The 22,833-nt window shown below is 36.1% G+C and overlaps 2 protein-coding genes across 4 annotated transcripts; one reads left to right on the top strand and one right to left on the bottom strand.

Annotated features, from left to right (window-relative positions):
- Positions 1–10,913: 10,913 nt before the first annotated feature.
- On the bottom strand, positions 10,914–12,314 carry LOC110727629 (protein FAR1-RELATED SEQUENCE 5-like). The gene is made up of 2 exons (XM_021907207.1): positions 11,528–12,314; positions 10,914–11,440 (listed from the first exon to the last, which is right to left on the bottom strand). Exons 1-2 carry the CDS (start codon positions 12,312–12,314, stop codon positions 10,914–10,916), a joined length of 1,314 nt encoding a protein of 437 aa, XP_021762899.1.
- A 4,619-nt stretch (positions 12,315–16,933) lies between these two features.
- LOC110727895 (thiamine pyrophosphokinase 2-like) lies at positions 16,934–22,657 on the top strand. 3 transcript variants are annotated; one of them, XM_021907478.1, is made up of 6 exons: positions 16,934–17,288; positions 17,373–17,469; positions 19,240–19,312; positions 19,848–19,949; positions 20,165–20,414; positions 21,940–22,443. In XM_021907478.1, the coding sequence occupies exons 1-6, from the start codon at positions 17,165–17,167 to the stop codon at positions 22,080–22,082; spliced, it is 789 nt and encodes a 262-aa protein (XP_021763170.1). In that variant the 5' UTR covers positions 16,934–17,164; the 3' UTR covers positions 22,083–22,443. The 3 variants fall into 3 exon arrangements, with proteins under 3 accessions (XP_021763170.1, XP_021763172.1, XP_021763171.1); XM_021907479.1 differs by having other exon boundaries at positions 17,195–17,288; positions 17,368–17,469; positions 21,940–22,445; XM_021907480.1 differs by having other exon boundaries at positions 17,111–17,469; positions 21,940–22,657.
- The last annotated feature ends 176 nt before the right edge of the window (positions 22,658–22,833 follow it).

Below are 22,833 nucleotides of genomic sequence, written 5' to 3'. Positions count from 1 at the left end.
GTTTGTGTCAAATTTATCTACTTCTTGAGATATGGGATACTCATAGGGAGGACGAAGATCCCCGGAAGGAATATTTTGAAGCAAGCCATATTGTCTCTTTACTCTGCAGGGATAATAATATGTCATGAGAGACAAGCTTGGAAGACGGCAGAAAGGTTGCTTGTTAACACCAACCATCCTTTTTATTTTCCACCATGGGATGACCCACTTGATAGCAAAGTCACGTGATTCAAAGACTTTCTTCCACCCATGGCGCCCAATTTTAGGGATGCACTTCTTTCTTCTTACAAAGCAAGTGGGCGTATAACTTTCAATGTCGTCCGGAGGGCTAATTAATCCTAGCCTTTCCATTAGCCACATCTGAAAAAAAAAAAGAAAATTCAAATTACAATAAAAAAAATATATTTTTTAATTTCTGTAATTAAAAATATTATTTTTCTACCTGTAATAAAATTGGAGAACCGCGAAGGGGTGCTTTTGGGTCCCTTTTCAACTCATCTAGACTAATCATAGTCTCTCCAACTATTAAAGGCATCGGATTTCTCCCTGATTCAATTTGTTCTAGCACAGTGGTTATAATTTATTGACCCTCATTAATTTTACCACTACTAAGACAATATTAATTAAGCATGCAGAATAAGAACGCCCTTCTTCTATATATGTGAAAAGATTCAGAAAGCGGTTTATCAAAATAATAGAGTGCGAATTCTTTTAAGTTCACCACGTTGCCATTCACTATCCTTGATAAATCCCTTTCCTTCAAGTTAAAGAAGCGCTCAAAATCCTTATAGTAATATGCATCTACTCTAGGGATCACTACCAGGTCTATTGCAGGGAAGCCTAAAATAGCACCAAATTCCTCTGGCAAAGGGCTAATTTCATCATACCCTATTCTAAAACAATGTGTGTCAATGTTCCAATATTCTAAAGCGGTATGAATGAAGTCTATGTCTAGATCTACCCCTTTAATGCCATATATTCCCCCCAAGTGAAATAAATCCAATTCTTTTCTTTCTCCAGCATTGAGAGATCGACACCATTCATGAGAATATTGGGTGAAAGTTTTAGTGGCTAGAGACATGATTATTATTTTTTCTAAAGAGAAGAATAATTTTTTCGCTGGAATTATGTGAATAATCGGCTGAGCAGGGGGCTATTTATGCACAAATTGCGAGGAATTTCAACCTGACTGGAATACGTAGTCAGCGTCAATTGGCGTCACATACCCAAAATTGGCGCCACACAACAGCTCTTGGCGCCACACGCTAGCAATAGCGCCTGGCGCCACGCGCCACAGGCTGGCGCCAGCTGGCGCTAAGTCAGCAGGACAGCCGCGCGTGCTTAGTTTGCGTTTTGATCGGAGTCGGTTAATGACTTTATGGCCCCGTTTTAATTTCTTCTAAATATCTTTCTATCCTTTTCTTAATTAATTAAATATAGCAATTATGTTTAGTTAATTTTTTTTTATTCTTTTTTTTTGGATTTTATACTAAAATTCAAAAATCAGCCTTTCTCTCCTTTTTATTTTTTCCTTTTGGGGGAGAGAGTCGGATAATACCCTCCATCAATAATAAAAATGACGGAATTTTTGCGCAAAATTGTTATCACATTTGCACACACTAACATACACTAACATAATAATAATACATAATAATAGATTTACAGAACAGAGTGTCTAAATAACAAGTCAAAGGCAAAGTTCTATAAAAAGTCAAAATAAAATACATATACAGAAATAAACTACGGCGCCGGAGGACGTAGGCCCATCATGCCATAAAACTGCGCCGTCCGAGGAGTCACCTCTCCACCAGCCTCAGCACCAGTTCCAGTCTCCGTAGGAGGAGGGAAACTCAAAACAGGACCGCTCCAGCCAAGGCAAACCTGAGGCTGAGACCGCGGAGGCTGCTGCGATGACGAGCCAACCTCGTACATCCCACCACCTCTGAAAGCCGAGGTAGCCTCTCCTAACGGTGCAGCAGGAACCTCCTCGGAAGAAGACCCTGAGCCCTCAACAACGTCGGCTCGAGCAGCCTCGGAACGGCCACCTCTACCTCCTGACAAAGTGCGACGACGTCTCGAGCTAGACCTCGCCGGCTCTCTTCGCCCCTCAGGCCTCGTACGGGTGTGAGAAGCAATCGACTGACCCTGCAAAAGAAATAAATCAGAAACAAGGTGAAAACTGAAGCATAGTGCAGAAACAATAAGTAAAGAAAAGGTACCTCTCGGACAGCGTCGTCTCGACGACAGGTAGCCGCGTTCCTCATCCGGACGAGTTGGCTCCGGAAGGCATCAATGCATCGTGCCATAGCCGAAACCACCTCGCGTGAGAACTGTCAAGGAAAGTTAAGTCACTAAAAATGCACGATAATTGAATACAAGATTCTGAATTAGAGCTAGACTTACCCTGGTCTGGTGACGAGGAATTGACCGCTCCACGAAGCGCTCGCCCTCAGGAGCCAGAGAAATCATCTCCTCGATCGGCCCGTACATCCCCTGGTAGTGGATGGACATACAAGGTGGCACAAACTCAGTGGGACCCTCCTGATGAAACAGAAAAGAAATCAGTAAGGTGTTACTTGGGGGCTACTCAGTGAAAAACAAAAAGTTAAGAATCTTACCCTCACATCCTCGGCTGGCATGGGGGCTGGAGCTAACAAAGGAAGTAGCTCCTCAGCATAACTTCGCCCAAGGATCACATGGGACCGCCAAAGAGAACTAGGCTCCTCAGCCATGCTCGACGACTCTCTCTCATCGAACATGTGGCGTGGTGGAGGAATAGGAACGACAAAGGCATCGGAAGAGTGATGTCTAGCAACTCTCTCTCCTAAATACGCAACCGCTCCGTAGGTCCCCAGAAAGTAACGGCGCTCAGCAGAGTACTGTGCAGCTAATCCAGGGACTGTCCAACCACCCCATGGCCGGTATACTACCTCAGGTCCCTATTTAAATACCAATCGGGTAAGAACATGTCTAAAACACGCAGAAGAGCAAGATAGCACCAAAAATCATACCGAGATGATCCGACTCCGGACACGTGCAGTAGACAGGTCCACATGGTGGCCGCCCCAAGAGGCGCTCACTGGATACCCCCTCAGCGATGGTCTCGCCGGCGCAATGGAAGGAAAGTACTCATAGAACCAAATCTACAAAAAGCTAAAGCATGAGTAAATGCTAACTAAACATATAGGGCTAAACTTTATAGGGAATAATGTTTACCTCTACAACTTTCCAGAAAGCAGACAAAGCGACATTCGTCCTAAGAGACCGGTGGCGACACGAGTCCCTCAGTGCGCGAACGAAGTCAGTATAGGCCAAGCTGGCCCAATCATAAGTCCCGATCCGCCGGAGATCGTGAACAGCAGGGAGGTAGTAAAGCAACGCCCTACTACCCCTATCAGGGGAGAATGTCCCTGACAGCAACATCAGCATAAAGATGCGCACCCGCTGCTCTCGGGTGGTCGCATCGTCATCAAGAGCCGCTGCCAGCATTGAGCGGCGAATCCCTCTAGCACTAAACTGAGTCGTCTCGACCTCAGCTCGAGCCCGAACAACAATCGGCCCCAGTAGTTCCTCGACCTCTGGAGAAAAGACGTCGATACCGCCGTCGAATGCAGCGGCACAGAAGAGAACTCCAGTCCTGTGATGAGACTGAAGTTTGTAGGAGTGACCATCATCTCACCCCATGGAAAATGAAAGGTGTTGGTGGTGTCCCAAAAGAACTCCACCAGAGCGCGTACTACGTGGTGACCCCCGCTTGAGGCAACCATAGCCTCGGAGGCCTCAAATAGGGCAACCAATCCGCAAGACTCCCATAGGAGTCTCGTCTCTCGATCTCTGGCGATATGCATCCTATACAAATCGCCTAGGCCATCGCAGCCAGAGCCGTGATGTCGTGTCCTTCCAGGCTCGGTTCCCCGTCTCACCCTCTCAGAAATGTGGTGGACAGGGGCAAAGAACAAGGTCTTCTCATCCCACTCTGGGAACTGACCAAGCGAAGTGGACGGTGTAGTGTCGTCCTCCACGGGCTCATGCTCCCGTCTAGTGTTTCGGGACCGTGAACCTGAGCCTCGTTGTCTAGCCATGCTACATTGTGCAGAATCATCATAAATCAAGGTTCTATAGTATCTAAAGGTTTGCCTAGCCGCATGATACTATGTTCACAAAAACAGAGTACGTAGTACTAAAACAGAGCACAACTTCGAATTGAGCATGACAACATTTTTTCAAGCAATCAAACAATTTCTTGCAACACTATAGTGATTATTGTGACAAATTGAACAAGAATTGCTAGCAAAACATCAAGAACGAGCCACATTGTTCTTCACGACCTTAGGAGGTCCAAAATGGCGGATTGCTCATTTCTTCGCCAAATTGAGTCAAACAAGTCTCAAATTACTCCCAAGGCAATATACAAACATAAACAAGCAATTTCATGGCATAAAACTTGATAAACAAAGCAAATTGAGCATTATAAGTTTCGAATTCTCATGAAATTCGTGAATGAATATGCCAAAAGTTCATAAAAATCGGTGTGAGTTGGAAGGAAACTTACATAGATCGGGAATATGGATGAAAAGAGCTTTGATTTTCAACAAATTTGAGCGAATTCGGTTGAGAAACGAATGAGCAACGATCAATTGAAGTTCCGACTTCTTTCGAGCAGCGTTCGCAACAAACCAGAGCACGAAATGAACTGAAAACGGGAATTTAAAGTGATTCCCGTGCTGGCGCCAATCCCTAGGCATTGGCGTCACATTCTGTTCTTGGCGCCAGACGCCAATTTCAGCGCATGGCGCTAATGTCATAAAACGGGCGCTGATTGATTTTCAGCGACGCCAAAGCAGCCAGCCACCTTCTGGGGTTGTGCTAGTCTTTTGCAATACATTTTGGGTTCCTTGGTACGCCAGTTAGCCCCTCTGAGAAATTTGACATGATTAGGTAATCGGCTTGATTACATAAAGTGATCGACCTAATGAAAAGATCGTCTCACTAAGCTTAAAGCGCCTAAGCATTGGTTCATTAGCAAAAGGCATCGACATACAGGTTCATTAGCAAAAGGCACCGACATACAGGTTCAAGAGCAAAGAGTGCCGACGTACAGGCATAGAAAAAAGCAAAGTTCAGGCAAACTTTTAAAGATCGACGGGCGTGGATCTTCGGTATTTTCCATTGGGAGATTATCGCATCAAATGAGGATGACTTCAAGAGAAGATGTCTTCGACATCATTCCCTAGCTTGCGGAAAGTTGTCACAAACAACTGAAGGTAATTTCGGGCGAAATTGTCTTCGATCATAGATCCTGAGGCATGGAAGATGATCATAATGCGGATGAGAATTATTTCAAGAGAAATAATTTTCGATGATATTCCGTTGGACGTGGAATATTATCATTACGGAGAGGATAGTTTCAGGCGAAGCAATCTTCTAATTAGGAAGCAGTTACAAGGCGTAGCGGTTTTCAAGCGGGATGACATTCTCTAGCTTGCAGGAGGTCATCAAAACAGATCGGTTACTTTCAGAGACGTGTGCTCGACGGTGCAAGATACGCATTTCTTAACTCTTTTATCTATTTAACTAATGCTAGTTTTGCAGGTATCGGCGTTACAAGATTGATTTAGGATCGCAGAACGTTCTGAATCATTCTCCATCCCTATCGATACTTTGACTTTCGTTTTTCGAAACTTGCGTTTCTCCAAACTCAGTCAAAGTGGGGGCTTCTGTAGACACCCATTTGTGTCTCCCCAAAACCAAACCCAGTGATGAGTACCTTTCACGTCAAATCATAATCGAATGAAACGAAAGTGTGGAAAGGTCTAGTGTTGCGGAAAGTTTTATTTTCTTTTCTCTTCTCTCTGTTTTTGAAAACTTTATTTTAAGAAAACAGCCAATCCAGTTTGGTTGGACCATGATATGGGTCCAATAGTGGTGTAGTTGGATGGGGCTTGCAAAGACCTTTCCAACGATATATTATAAGCCCAATTCCGATGAATATTGAGGAAGTTATGGCCAATTTACTAAACCGGGCCCGGTTTGAGTTTTAAGTACGGCCCAATGATCTAGGGGAGGGCCTTATATGATTTATCATTCCTAATGTAATTAGGAATGTTTTTGATCTTCTAGAACATTCTAGAAGGTTCTTATCATTCTTAATTCAACTAGGATTCTTTAGAGTTTTAATTAGATCAAATAGCATTTTCGACTGAAATTATATTATTTTATCTTCCAGTACGGGAATTTTATCAGAATTTCGAAAACGCGTTAAAAGCCAGTTTGACGTCCAACCCCAGGCCTTGGCGCCTGGAACCAGGATTGGCGCCAGACGCCAGCCATTGGCGCCTGGCGTTAGCCACTGGTCCTGGCGCCAAGGTGGTTCTGTGGTCTTCAGACTCTGTTTTGATAAATTATTTTTTTTGGCTGATTTTCTCTATAAATATCGTATCAAAACTCCGTTTTTATTCACGGATTGTCAACACGAATACACCAACTATCTTCATCATCTACATCTATTCATCAATTCTCATCAATTCTCATTAATTCTCTTCATTCATTATCTTTCGTTCATCAATCATCAATAACATTGATTCTTTAGTATTCTTTTCTATTTTGCTTTTTAATACAAAATTCCGCATTCACAAGATCTTGATACACCTAGCCATATTCGAAGTTGCCTTCGCCCTAGACGTGAAAGGTTTTAATTTCTGAGGGTTTGGTTCCAAATCTCTCTTTAAATTATTTTATTTAATTGTTTTGATTATTATTTTTCCTTGAAGTTACTAACGTGTGTATTTTGTTATTAGAAAGAGGTACGAGGCATCCAAGTAAGTACTTTATGGTTTAATTGATATTATGATGTAGAAATCATGCTTAGATTGTTATTTCAATTCCTAGTATCATGTCTAGGGTAACTTTAATATTGAGTATGATTTAAAGTATGATGCTTCCTATGTTCTTCCTAATATTAATTCATGTTAGTATCATGTTAGGGCTAAAGATTTGATTTTTATTGCTTAGTGACATGCTAGGGTTTGTTATTAATCTTGTTAGTATCATGCCTAGGATCTTGCTATGCTTTAACATGATTATGATTATGATAATAATTGTTATAATTTTATGATTATTATTAATTATGATATTATTATTATTAATGATGTTGATTATTATTATGTTGCTTGATATGCATATTATTATATATTGTTATTGCTTGATCACCTTTTATTGCAGGTTAAAGGGAATTGGTATTTGCAATCACGCTTAATAAGATATTTAATAATCTTGTTAGGTTAATTGTGATTATAATTCAAGTGATCGCCAATAATAGTTTATTTGTGCATTAATATTCAACCAACATAGATAAACAGGTTTAGGGTTAATCTATTGATTGTGTGTTAGTCAGAAAGCGCACATGTATACGAGCAGAATAAAGTAGAGGCCTATTATTAGGGCAGGTTCAATCTCTTTTAGGTTGGATTTGTACCTTCATCCCCGAACCCTTATTTGGTTCATGACCTTATGGAGTTGGCGATCTCTTGGATCGTTAAGGGGTGTAACCTTCACCTCGTGAACGGTTTACAAGTTCCTTAAAAACTTGTTGGCAACTCTTTTTCTCTATCTTCTTCCCTTTTGGACGCCACCGTACTTTAGTGTATGATCACAGTGGGGTTCAAGCTAGTGGGATTTTTAAAGGCTTGAAACTATTCCCTACAGTTATCAGTGTAACACCCCAATAATTCTCCCTTTTAAAACCACTTACTTTATATAAAAATAGAGGAGAACCATTGACATGTTACTGCCACGTGTTAAAACGTTAAGGCTTTATCAAAGTATTGCAGCGGAAATCCAACTTAAATCTTAAAATAATATAATTTAGAAAACCAATAAGTCAAAGCTTACAAATTGGAACCATAAAGGCCCTTATTAAAACCAAACCAATATTTCAAAATCCCAAAACATAATTAAAATAGTAAAACATAAATAAGTTCAACACAAAGAACGAATACTCTCAATCACACTAATCCCTTGACAATGCGTATGTCAAATCCCCGAACTTCACATCATCAAGCTAACCTGTGCAATACTGCTCCCCAATAATACAAGTGTAATAATTGGATCATCATAGGGTCATTGAAAGGCGAAGGCCATGACCAAAGAAAGACACACACAAAAGCACGCAATCAGCAAAGCTGAGTACATACAAGCTACAACGTACCAAGCCTAGCATGCTCAACTAATTAAGGTAAATAAACATACAACATAAATTCATTATTCAAGACTCCACACTTAAACAATTCAATCGACTCAACATACTTTCTAATCAATTCCAAACACTTGACTCTTTATATTTAATTTAATTAATTTAGTTGGAGTAAGCAATAGACGAGGTTGTCCAATCCACCAAATCATTTTGGTCCCAAATGACCATTTAAAATAAAAGTTTAGCGCGATGCAAGAATGGGCGCGACTCCATTCTCACAAAGTTAGTCTAGGATCCCATCTAACTTTCATTATAAAATAAAAATGTAAATACCAAAAGAAAAGAGGACATGTTGATCAAACAAGCCTCGAAAAGCCACGGGCTACCACCGTGTACCCCAACCCATAATTGTCAATACTCTAGAAGTGCACGCTTTCCAGAGTTTTATTGCTCGTCCATGTTTCACTTTACGTGATTACAATTTTAATTAATAGCCGACTCAATCAAGAAGACCATACATAACAATCATACATCAATTCGCTTTTAATCTTATTTAGGACAATGGTGATCACATCACAAGTTGACCTTTAATTCCATTAAACTTCCAAATTATCCAAATTGTTGAACATAGTCAACTCACCTAGCCATTTCGGCTTAATCCACCTTTACTCAACATACAAACAATTCATGATTGAGTAATAAAATAAAATAAATAACAACCTTGTGGAATAATTAATAAATTCATTCCATTTAAACCATTCGGTTTCAATCCTTTAATAATCCAAATGTGGTTAACAAACCGATCCAATAAAAATATGCTTGTATCAACATTCCATACAAACAATTAATCCAATATAATTCAACATGTTTGCATCCATAATTCCATACAAACATAATCAATTCACCAAAACATGTTTCATAAACATAAGCAAATGAATTAATTAAATGTATAACCAAACAATTTTCATCCAAGTGTTCTCTAATCATGAAACTAAGTTCTTTTCTTTGGTACTTAAACATGATACTACTTACAACGAATTAGACATGTACGTACCTCGTATAAACAATCCTTTGTACCACTTTTAATCACTTAAAAGTCTCCTAAGAAATAATCACTTCCTAGAAAACAAGCAACAATAATAAATTAATACTTAACCAAATTTCCAGCAATATAATTTAGATTAAAACTCCTTAAAACTTCATTAAAAACATGTTTTTATGGTTAATTATGCATTAGAAATACAATAGGAACAAAAGCCCCAATTTAATTAGTCATAAGAACCCTAAAATCCCAATTTAAATAAATTGAAACCCTAGGTTTTTAAAATTATAAAATCTGAAAATTATAACAACAATTATAATCTGAAATTATTAGTTTAAAACATAAAAACATGATTTTGATACTAAAAATATAAACTTTATACTATAAAATCAAAACCCAAAACAAATTATAAACATTAAGCATAAAAAAAACTTCGTTAAAAATCAAAAACTGCCCGAAAATCATATTTAGAGGCTGAATTTGGCCACGAGAGGGTGTGCTCACTAGTGAGTCTTTCTTAAAACATTTTTTCCACATGGAAAACACTAATTTTTTGTCAAAATCGGATGGGTTCAGAACCTGATCGGGATTAAAACAGGATTAATATTAACGAACCAAAATCTAAACATTAAAACACGAATTTACGTGTTCAAAATAATCTGGGATTAAGTTAAACTAATTAGTATTATAATAACCAAAAATTCAAAACATCATTACTATAAAAGCCCTAAATCGATTGTTCATAAAAAACCCTAAAATCATGATTTTCAATGATTAAAAACCCTAGGTTATTAAATTTACAAAATCTGATAATTATAACATTTATGAAATCTGAAATTATAAAGTTTAATCATCAAAATACAATTTGATACTAATTAAATTAGTTTCAAACAATAAAATCAAAACCCATAATCAATAATTATAATGACACAAATTAATAAAACAAAGGAGAAAGAAAATAAGACTAACCTTTTGTGTGGGGAAATTTTTGGGGATGTATGGGGTATTTATAGGAGAGAGGGTAGTAGGGTAAGTAGGGATATTGGGCCTCATGAAATTAATGGGTCAATTAAGAAAGTAAACTGGGTTTGGTTTGTTTGTTGGACATAAATTATAGAAGGAAGGTTCATAAAAAGTTCTTTGTAATAAAACCGTTTATCAACCCCAAAAATAATTTGAAATTTTGAAATTAAATTCCGGAAAAATACAAATAAATATTATAAATAATATATAATTTCATTTATAATATATTTAAAAATATGGGGGAATACAATCAGTTTGTCGTAATTTGTTGTTTCCTGAGTTATAGTTTTGGCATTATTGCATTAATCGTATACTGAAATCAATATAGCAATGGAGCATCTAAAAATGGAGCTGAACCAAATAGAAATGCAGATAATAATTATTCAAGATAAATATATATCTGTCATTCAATCCCAATCACAAAATCAATTACATGTCCATGTGAGACAAAAAATGGAATAACTCTGCAAACATTCAATAGCCAAATTAAACCCAACACCGTCTGAAGTGCCTATATCTTGATAAGCATCACAAGCACCAACCTGTAAGGGAAAAAGGTTATAAAATAGTTTAACATAAAAAAAATAAAAAAATAATGCTAATATCATAAATAAGAAATTATATTGTTAATAAGGAATAACTAACCAAAGAAGAGAATCAAGCCTCTTTCATAGGGCAATTGCGACTATCATGTTGTGCATATTTTCCACATGATTTACAGAGTCTCTGTCGCTTTTGCTTATCTTCAATAGCCTTCTCTTTCCCACTTGGAATTCTCTTGCCACTTCCTTTAGTTATTGAATGCTTTGGTGGATGAATATCAATTTTCACTGGAATGGTAGACTCCACATATGCTTCCAAATCATTTGTCTTGTTATCTACACAAACATTGGTACTCTCGAGCAAAGATTTTTTTAAATCTATGATCCCATTCCTTAAAACACGAATTTTATCAATATCATAACCGACCAATTCTGCACAACCATGAAAATCTTTCCATAACTCAGATATTTCTATATTAGCAAGTTGAATTTGAGAACAACCTTCATCTACAACAGTATCCATATCAAATATAAGTGAGCAAGTTGCACTTTTAGTCCATCTGTGAACAATATAATATGATGGTATTGCATCAATTCCTCTGCCCTTGAAAACACAAAGAATATGACGACATGGAATGCCATCTTGTTCAAATAACTTACATGAGCAATGAGCCACATTGTCCAAAGTATTATAAGATACAATTCTTTGCTTTGGTTTCTAAGGATTACTGTCATGAACTTCAAATATTATATTTCCATTTTCCTCTTTGGTCTCCTTAACTCCACAATACATACAAGAACACCAAAATTCCTTTTGAAAGACATAAAAATTTGCATGAGTATAAATATCTCTTGCATGCTTTTCTATACTATGATTTGTCTTCAATATAGGAAGTGAATGTGATGTGTCATGATCAGATTTTTTTTTGTTATGCCTTTGCCTGTCGATAATACTTTCATATCGAACCCAAAATTCAACCAAATTGAGCCACTTATCTGTAAGACTACCAAATACTGAATTTTCACTTTCAGAAATAGAAGTTGTTCTAAATAAACCAGCCAAGAACAAGTCTTTGAAGTATGCAGGTATCCATGAGTGTCGTATCTCGTACATAGAAGAGAACCACTCGTTTTTTGTGAGCTCAAACTCATTAACAACTTGTGTCCAACTATGCTCAAATTCCTCTGGAGTCTCTGATTGCCACACACATGATTTAAATTTATCTTGAAAATCCTCGTTACTATTAAGACTTCCACCTACCTTCTCAGAAACTTTTTTTAAAATATGCCACATGCAAAATCGATGAGAAGAGGTATCAAATATATTTTTTATTGCAGCTTTCATTGCTGGATCTTGATCGGTGATTATGCATCTAGGTTTATGACCACCCATTGCTTCTAAGAACTTCTCAAACAACCAAGTAAAGGATTCAGTTTTCTCATCACACAAAAATGCAGCACCAAATGTAATGCATTGTCGATGATGATTTCTTCCGGTAATTGGAGCAAATATCATTGAGTATTTATTTGTTCCATATGTCGTATCAAAAGAGACAATATCACCGAAAGTGGCATAATTTTTTCTCCCAATGCTATCAGCCTAGAAAAAATACTTTAACCGATATTCATCATCTACCTCATATGCAAAATAATAAGAAGGATCAAGTTCTTTTTTTCTTTCAAAATTCTCTTTAAACATCTGTGCATCATAATCACTGATCATAATTTTAAGTCTTGTTTGATAATTTTGAAGGTCTTTTTGCGTACATCCAACTTTATCATATCCTCCAACTTGATATTTAATCAACTGATATGCTTTGGCAGGTCCTATATTGGCTCGACTACATGTGAATAAAACAGCCTTATGCATAGAATTAACCTTTCTTGCCGATCTCAAAAGGTGTCTCTTTGTAGGAGTTGCAAGTGCATGGGTATGGTGCTCAACAAACTCCTTAATCTCATATTTACCCTCTTCCGTTCGCTTGATTTTGATTTTGGCACCACACCCTTCTCTTGTTTCTTTCAATCTTTTAGATTTACCCCCATTCATAGATTGATTTGTAGGTTGATTATAACCTTCTTTAGAACACAAAAAATATTTCCATATAACAAAACCAGTCTTCTTATCTTTCACCTCCGTCGAAGACCTAACGCTAAAACCAATATTATGTGCATACCGTTTGTAAAATTCTGCTCCTTCATCTAAGTTATTAAATATCATTCCTAGTGATGGCCTGACATTATCCATTGCCTTGATTGCCTTCATAAAGGGTAACAATAAACATGTATCGAATAAGTAAAAGATATTATAATTGATGATGTAATTAAAAAATACATTAATGGTGTGCTATTGTTAGATACTACAGAGTATGAAATTTTAAGCATTTTTTATTAATGAAATAAAAATTGAATGTATGTACCTATTCCATATAAACACACAAAGACAATAATCAATCAAAGAAAACCCCAAAATCATGTACTATCTAGTTAACCACTTGATTTGATATTAATAAAAAAAAAATGCAAACAAACGAACAAGAATTATTCAAGCCAACAATTATCAAGTCTAGGTATTATTAAAAAAATAAAAAAAAAACAAATACCAGTCCATACCTCAATTGTGATTGAAATTGTTGGTCAAAGCAGCAAGATAATACTATTGTAAAGGTGCAATTTTTGTCGTTTTTGCCGATCACATAATTTTTTGGTCAATTGATCAATTAAAGGAGAATGAAGAGCTTATTGAAAAAAAAGGAACTGAAATAGAAACGTGGGAGGGGGATGAAAGAGTAGGGTGAATTTTTAATGTTCTAATCTGAGCCGTTGGTGGTTACTAAAATCTAAGGGTGGAGATTTCTTTTCTCATTTCTTATTTCTCATTCTAGCAAATCCCTATATATATACTCCCTCCGTTTCTTTTTACTCGCAACAAAGAGGGGAAGAACGGACTCCTAGGCAAAAAATTGAAACCATATTAATGAAAAATAAGGGCATACACTTAAGTGTGTTAATCCTACTTTAAAAATAAAAAAAAAAAAATCAAAGTTGAAATCCCATAAACTAGAATTCACGAAACACCATCACCTGTCCACCTATCACCACCACCACCCTGTCCACCTATCACCATCACCAGCAAAGAGAGAACCCACTACAACCCACCACCACCCATCAGCGATTTCGACCCGGCACCGACGCACCGCCCCAGATTTCGACCTAGCACCACCCCCTTCGACCCACAACCCCGATTTTGCACCACAACCCACCACCTATTTCCTCCACAACCCCCGATTTCGACCCACCACCCCCGATTTCGACCTAGCACCACCCACCTATCACAACCCTCGATTTCGACCCACCACCCACCTTTTCGCCCACCACCCCCGATTTCGACCCACAACCCCCCGACCCACAATCCACCACCTATTTCGCCCACAACCCCGATTTCGACCCACCACCTATTTCGCCCACTACCGATGTTGGCCCACAAAACCCACAAAGCCCACAACGAGGACGGTGGCAACAAGGAAGAAAAGAAAAGAAAATGGAAGAAAAGAAAAGGAAGGCGGCGACAATGAGGGGAGATCGGTGAAGAAAGAGAGAGAAATTCTAGGTATGGTAGTGGTGGTGGTGGTGGTGGTGGTTGACAATTGAAAGTGCTCATGAATTTAATTGGGAGGGGAATGATTTTGGTGGAAATGATTAAGTTAATTAATGTAAAGTTTAAGTTAATGGAGATAAAATCAGTAGTTTAATTAGGGTGTTTAAAAACAAAAGTAAGGGTAATTTTGTAAAATCATACAAAAAAACCTACCATAAAAGGAAAGAAAAAAAATTTGTTGCAAGTAATGTGTAACGGCTAAAAATGGTAATTGTTGCGAGTAAAAAGAACCGGAAGGAGTATATATATTCAAATTTTACATCAACATGCATGTCATGTCCTTATAGGACGCTTAAAAAAAATGGTGGGAGTATTTTACTATTTTAGAGGTGGTTATGAACCGGACAGAAATTTTCTGCCCAAGGCCTACGTACATATTACTCCGTATCGGTCGGCCGGACCGGCCTCATCATATATTCATAACAGAGATTTTTTTTTTTTATTTATTTAAATTGTTCATGTGTAGATTGCACTGATAACTGGTGACGAATTTATGACAAATGGACAATGTCAATATTGGCAATGATCTTTCATCTATTTTCCATATTCTTTTGTTTAATTAATAATACATGAATCTTCCGACTTGCCGACACCTTTGGTGGATCAACATAACATTTACTTTATACTTCCTCCGTTTTTTAACACTTCGGGCCTGATCTCTTACGTTGAAATTCAGTTCAGTTCAGCTCAGCTCCTAATTTCCTTCTCTTATAAAATATTTATTTCAGTTCAGTTCAGCTCAGTTCAGTTCAGTTCAGTTCAAAAGACACTTTTTCAAAAGAGTTCAAATAATTTAATACACTTTAAAATAGAGTGAGAGATTGTTATTTCATGCGTTTTTAATTTAATCAAAGGTAACACTCTACACATTGGCAAATCTTGTACGATTAACAAAACTAAGGTTATTGTAGAACTTATTTAGATTTTTGCTCCAACTTAACTTATTATACGTAGTAGATTTGTTTTCCCAAGAGGTCAGAGTGTAATTTTTTAATTTTTAAATCTTTCACTAATTCTCTGAGCATATGTGCACAAAGAAAAAAAAAAGAAAAATTTAACAACAACAACAACTTAGAAATTTGATGGTCTTTCAATATTAAATTCAACTTTAATTAATTCAAAAATAATGACAACTTTATGGTCACTCTTCCAATATTAAGGCCATGTTCACATTTACTGAACTGATTGAAGTTGAAATGTAATGAATATTTTATGAGAGAGGGAAATTAGAAGCTGAACTGAACTGAATTGATTGGAGCTGAACTGAACTGAACTGAACTGAATTGTTTGGAGCTGAAATTGAATTGAACTGAAATTAAGTAAATGAGAATAGGCTCTAAGTCATGACCTGTTGGCTACTGCATGAGTAAATAACCGGTTAATGTGCCACATGTTAAAACATTAATGGTGACATTTGTTTTAAATATTATTTTTTAAAAAAAATTTAATTAAATCCTTGATAAAACTTACTAAGACAATTAACTAATTTAACTACTTTACAATAAATAATAAAAAAAATTGTAAAAAATAAGGAAAGTTTGACATTTGCTACTAACGAATACACCTTGTGTCACATTTGCTACCCATTTAATTTTTTATTTTATTTTAATACCACCCAAATCTCAAATTTATAGCTCGAGTGGGCTCGACTCGAGTTCGGCTTGAGATTAGCCAACCTTGGCTCGGATCGAAAGCTCGTGAATAAAAAAAAAAAAAAAAAAAAAAAAAACGCTATGCTTTGGGGGGTTATTGTCTTATTGGACATTTCCTGTATTGGGCCTTATAATTTCTCAATTCGTATTTATGTGGTTGCACATGGACTGAGCTCTATTTATGTGGCGGCATTTGCGGCGACTTCTGGGGAATGTCGAGCTAGTTCCAAGTAGGTATCTCTCGGTTTAATAATTTTTTTTACTGTTTTTGCACCTGATTATACTGTTATCTGTTGGTGGTATTGTTTATGCCACCCTTTGTAGTTAAATAATTTGTGGATTGATTTTGTTAATTGCATGTTTATTTGTATTAAGTTGTGTAAATTGAATTGCTACCGGACATTAAGTTTATTGAATTGGTACCGGACAATGTTATTGCTCTAGTGGATTTCAATCACTATTTCAATTTTTATTACTACCTCTATTACATATTATTTGCAACGATTAGACATTTTTTCTCTCTATTTTATGTCAAATTGTTGTAAATAATATGTAACGGAGGTAGTAATTATTCACCAAATTTTATCCTTGTTCTTTGATGAATTGTGGTTGTTTGCTTAATTTCATGTGTAATTACAACTTTGTCACTATATTGACATATTTTGTTAATATGCTATATTAACCGGCAGCGCTCTAATGAAAATTAGCAAGTTTTGTACTTGACTCGATATCTAAAGAACGAGCCTCGGGTCGAGCCGTGCTTGATTTTTTAGCTCGACGAGCTCGAGCCGAGCCTAAACTCACCGAACGTTAACACCCCTAGCCATAGTTTTGTCAATATCACGGGGGTCATAGTAATTAGTAAAATCGCTTTGACTTACGAAAGATCAAATCTTGGTCCCACCAATTCCGCCATCTCATCATATTTATTCCATTTTCATTCAAACATCTCTTTCTCCTCTACAAAAGCCATTGACGAACTCACAAACAGTACCTTGATCTTCCAATTCAACAACAAAAAACCCAACAACTGAATTCTCTTATTGTGATAATAATATGGAAGTAATGCAACACTCTTCATCCTTTCTACTTCCACCAATTCCGGGTTCTTCGCTAAAATACGCCATGGTTATTCTTAACCAGCGTCTTCCTCGTTTTGCCCCTCTTCTATGGGACCATGGTACGTTTTCTTCCTCCAATTTTCAGGGTTTTATTTTATTTTTAATTTTTGATTTGGGTGTTTCTTTTTTTGTGTATAGTACAGCAAAATTAAGAATTTGTGCAGATGGAGGAGCTAATCGTTTATTTGATGAAATTCCCCAATTCTTCCCTCTTGAAAACCCCATTGATGTTCGCAAAAGGTTAATTTTTTTAATCTCTGCATTTCTAAGAATTTTTTTTATATTATTTATGATAAATATGTCTTCTTTTTTTTTTTTTTTTTTTTTTTTTTTTTTTTTTTTTAAATGTAATTTATTGTTGATTTTAGGTGGGTTAAATGGTGAATTATGCTGGGTTGAGTTTGTTGATTGTTTTTAATTATAAAAATGATGAATGCTATATTAGTTGGCTTGAGTAATGGTTAAAGTAGCATGTCAGGTTGAATTGTTATGATACTCCATTTATTTGAATAAGTGGCCTATCTGTATATTTATGAATTCAGTTTATTGAAGGGAGTTTAATAAGAGGCCGATTATATAATTTTTGTAAAAGAGGCATAATAATCCTAGGATTGAATCTGTTTATGTAAACGAGTTCTTCCTTTATTTCTAAGTTGGGTGTAAAGATTTGGTCCAACTTGGCTTGGCATCCGTATACCCAGAGTCCCGGACTATGTGACGTGTTCGTAGAAGTTAAGCATATTCATTGCAATATTTGATTTGCTGGTGTGGTGGGAAGGTCTGCTTCTTTTGTTACCAATTAAATTCATTTAATACGATCTGAAGAAAACTGGTATGAACTTGCCTGTTAACAGCTCACAGGGTTAAGATGATGTTTGGTTGTTTGGAGAATAGTAGAAACCTTATTTCAACTAGCTTCTTGGACCACTTTATTTTGTCAATGTCTTAATCCTTTCAATTAGGCTGATTAGTATAAATAGCATACTTAAATGACCTCATTATTAGTGAACGATGGTTTTTAGAGTGATAAATGTGTGTTTGTTGGGGGTTGATTGGATATAATAGCTGTGTATATATTTACTTAATGTGGCATTTTGTCTGCATTGAAGAAAAAAGAGCCTAACAATTACTACAGCGATTTGACTTGCTCATGTATTTCATGAAATAACTTGCGGTCAATTATATGAAAAATAAGTTAAGCTAGTAGTGGATTAGTGGTTCTAAGTAAACACTAGTATAGACTCTGGTTCAAAATCATGTGAATTGATCTTTGATATTGGTTAAAGTTGGTTCTTTTCTCTCAAGTAGGTTAAGCTTTGCAATGTGTTTGATCTCTGAGATATTGTAGCTGCATTGTAGAAAAATGTATATTATGACATTGAAAAAAGAGAAGGGAGGGGGTCTTATTTTGGAAGAAGGAAATGACATGTTACTACCACATCAGTCCATCGAACAAACGATGCATGATTATGGGACAGTGAAACTTTTAGGCATATAGCTATACTTATATGGTGGGTGTGATTTACTTATGCTCGAAATGGTTTGTTAGTTTGTATTGGTTGGAGTTTAATATTGTGAGTTGTCCTAGTTTCGTAGGAACTAAAGGAATGATATGGATAGAAAATGTTGAAGGACAATAAGATGCTATTTGCTATCATTAAATTTGAACCTTGGGAGAATAATTAGAGAACTGTGATTTAGGCCTTAGCTGTTATTTGGAATCAAATCAATCATTATGGATCAACTTTGAAGTTGCCTTGTGTGTGTATGTGTGGTGTGTGCTGCTGCTGAAATGGAACCATAACTAGGGTGCTTGCATGATCAAGACATTCCCTAGACCCCTAAAACATTTTGTGTTTATACAAGCACTGACGAATTAGCTACCCTTTGAATGAATAGTATATGTACCTGTCATTTTGATTAATTTTGTTACTTGGATCTTTTATTTGTGTTTGTAACCACTTAAGATTTTGTTTCCTTAAGTTGATTTAAGATTTGGATTTGTTACAGGTATATACCAGATTTAATTAAAGGTGACATGGACTCCGTCAGAGCAGATATTCTGGATTTTTACACAAATTTGGTAAGTGGTTTTATCAATAGGATCATTCTAAGAACATGCTCTTAGGAAAGTTTGTTGGCTTGCTGTATATATTTATGATGTCACCCGTTGTACACACACACACACACACACACACACACACACACACACACACAACACACATGGTGACACACACACACACACAACACAACACACACGGTGACACACACACACACATGGTGACAATATGTTCCCTTGCATGGTGACAATCTGCTTATATAGAATTGCAGCTGTTTAAAGTCATTACTGTTTTTCTTGATGCTGTGTTAGACGTCTGGGATTTTTTATTTCTGTTTTTTGGATCGTTTTTTAATTAAAAAAAAAATAAATTTTTTTTTTCTCTGTTAGTATGCTGCTGCTTATGGCAATTGCCTGAGAACATGAGCTAATACTTTTTTTTCTGCTACGTACTTGATTTCTACTTGGATGTTTAGCTATGTGGCTCACATTCTTTTTTAAATGTGCATAATTCTCTTGGCTTATTGCTGACATTGTTGCCGGTTTTTTTTGCTGTCAGGGGTGTGATGCAATAAATGAATCTCATGACCAAGACACCACAGACCTTCACAAGTGTATATCACATCTCAGTAATTTGACTCCACAATCTGAGAAATCAGATGTAAGTTGGTTAAACTGCTCTTGAGCTTTGCATCATTTACCTCCTCGTGTTTAGTTTAAAGCCATTGTATCATGCTATGCCTGCATCCTTATCTGTTTAGGTGCAATAAGAATACATACTATGTTTATATATTTCATCAACTTGGGACAATGAGTCAAATACCGGGGCTTTTTCTCCACAGTTAGAGTTGATTGGTTGATTTACTCACTTTGCAGCTATGCATTCTTGTTACCGGAGCACTTGGTGGACGCTTTGATCATGAAGCTGGGAACATTAATGTCCTTTATCGATTCTCTAACTTGAGAGTAATCCTTCTTTCAGATGACTGCTTGATCCAACTTCTCCCTAAAACTCATCATCATGAGATCCATATTCAGACTTCTGTTGTTGGGCCGCATTGTGGATTATTACCAATAGGAATGCCTGCTTTTCATACCACAACCTCTGGATTGAAATGGAACCTCAGTAAGTAGATGTTTGTGCGCTATTTGCATGGTTCATTTTGGGATTTTGGTTTCTCTGTTATTGTCGTAATTAGTTTTTGCTGAGTAAATGTTAACTTATTGGTCAATATTATCTCATTTAGTTCCCTTTTCTTTCCTCTTATCTTGCATTTGCTTCTGTTTGCACCCATATATGAGACATGAAGTGTATTAGAATGTACATCATTGAAGAGAGAAGCCATGAACTTTGCAAATAGCAGAAATGCTATTCGTATTAGGTGTTCACATAACTCAGTTGATTTTAGCCCAATCAAGATCCTCATTCTAAATAGCATGTCAATCAATTTGCTACATTCATTTTTCTCTTGGTTTTGATTGACTTTTTTTACCCTCCTGTTTTGATAACTCTTAGATTTGCTTGAATGTATCTAATATAATTGTATGAACTATTAGACCTAGTTTGAATTTATATGAATTTATCTGCCATGGCTAAACTTACTTTAGTTGCAAATTGAATTTATTAGCCCGTATTAGAACTTTGTAACCTTATGATCTCTTAAATTCGTATCACCTTAACTAAGCTCAACTGCTCAAGTGGTTTTATGGTATGATACTCTGTATGACTGTATGCAATAAAAAAAAAAAATTTATTCGTATTAGCTCAAGTGGTTTTATGGTATGACCTCTGTATGGAGTAAGAAGTCTTAATTTTGTATCACCCTTATTATAGAATATCTCTTTTACTTACTCTGAGTGGGTGTTTTGTGTGTAACAACTTCAAATAATGATGCAAGACTTTCTCTCTTTTACTTGCTCTGAGTGGGTGTGTTGTGTGTAACAACTTCAAATAATGATGCAAGACTTTCTTTGTATGTTGCTCTTTATATCTCCCTTAGCTTACTATAATTTGCCTTATTTGGAAAGAGATATTATTAAACCAACAGCATGTTTCCCCTGTTTCTTTTATCCTCTACGAAAGTGGCTGTAGAAGTTACTTGGGAATTACCGTATTCGGTATCTATGTGAACTACTTATATATGCCTATAATAGATTATAGAACTAAATTTTGCTGCCTAAGGTACTACAGACTATTGTCAAGTAATTGTCATTCTTCAGGAATGATTTTTAGTGCCATTCTTATGTAATGAATGGTAGTCATGCGTAGTCCAGGTTTTGTCGGCAGATGACACTGCCATGCATGAGAAGTTATTATTGGGAAGTAGGGAAGTTAACAACTTAAAGACTAGCATGTGCTAAGCAGGTCTATTGAATTCATTTGCTCCCTTTGTTCAGAATTGATCCACATCTTATTTTAGAATTATCGAAGATTGCCTTGTATAGCAGTAATGATTTATTATTGAACTGTGGACCTGAAACATCCCGTCACACCCTTAATTGTGAGTGGTTGGTACAATTGAATAGCTCTGGTGATACAAGAGATAAACATGTGTGTAATGTGTATATTGCTTATCTCTGTAGTTTATATACTCTTTCGGTGGTCTGTATGTTTTACATTGTTTAACACAATTTTCCTCTGATTTTTTCAGATGACACGGAGATGATGTTTGGCGGTTTGTTAAGTACATCAAACATAGTGACTGGAGATATTGTATCTGTTCGTTCTGATGCAGATCTAATATGGACAATTTCCATTAAAAAGGGACACGAGTCTCATGTTTTGCAGTCTTAAGAGAACATCATATACCGCCATTTCATTGATTTTGATAAACAATATAGGTGTCATTGTGTCAAGAAAGGTTTACACATTAGCTTGTGTAGTTAAGCCATTATCGTTACTCAAGTATAATTATGTTCTAGTTTAGAGCAATAAGCAATTGCAATTTTCTAGTATTTATCTCAATTCATTCATTATACTACGTAGTTTAAAACATTAGCTTATTTTTGTGAAGGTCATGACAATTTTTAAGTTCTAAATCCCTTGCTATAGCTTAAGATCATATTAGTTTATAATCTCTTCGATTAGTTCATAGTTTCAACATTATGTTATTGTATGATAGCAATTGATTACTTGAAATAATTCATAATTTTCTCAAATGTGCTTTGGGTTGGTCTTAGAGTGGTGTTCATGGTAAATGTGCTTCGCTGAGATTATGATGGGGGTTCACTTGATAAATATATTACTCACTTCCTTTCCTTTACATTATCTTGAGTCAATCCCTATCTATTTTTTCTTCCCAATGACGTATCTATTAACTTGTTCTAACTTATATCAGTCTCACACTATTTATTATTTCTCCTGCCAATAATTATGATTTTTTTTTTTGTTTATATTACGAATTAGTCGAACTAAAGACATCTTAATTGATAAATAACTATAATTTACTTCTTTCAAAAAAAAAAAAAAAACTATAATTTACTTTTCTAATGCATTGTGACGATTAAAAAAGAGGGGGAAAAAACAGTTTATGAGCTTATGTAAA

This window comes from Chenopodium quinoa, unplaced genomic scaffold (assembly GCF_001683475.1).
Source record: "Chenopodium quinoa cultivar QQ74 unplaced genomic scaffold, ASM168347v1, whole genome shotgun sequence".
NCBI lineage: Eukaryota > Viridiplantae > Streptophyta > Magnoliopsida > Caryophyllales > Amaranthaceae > Chenopodium > Chenopodium quinoa.
The sequence above is the reverse complement of the archived record's forward strand: the minus strand, read 5'-3'. Positions and strand labels throughout refer to the sequence as shown.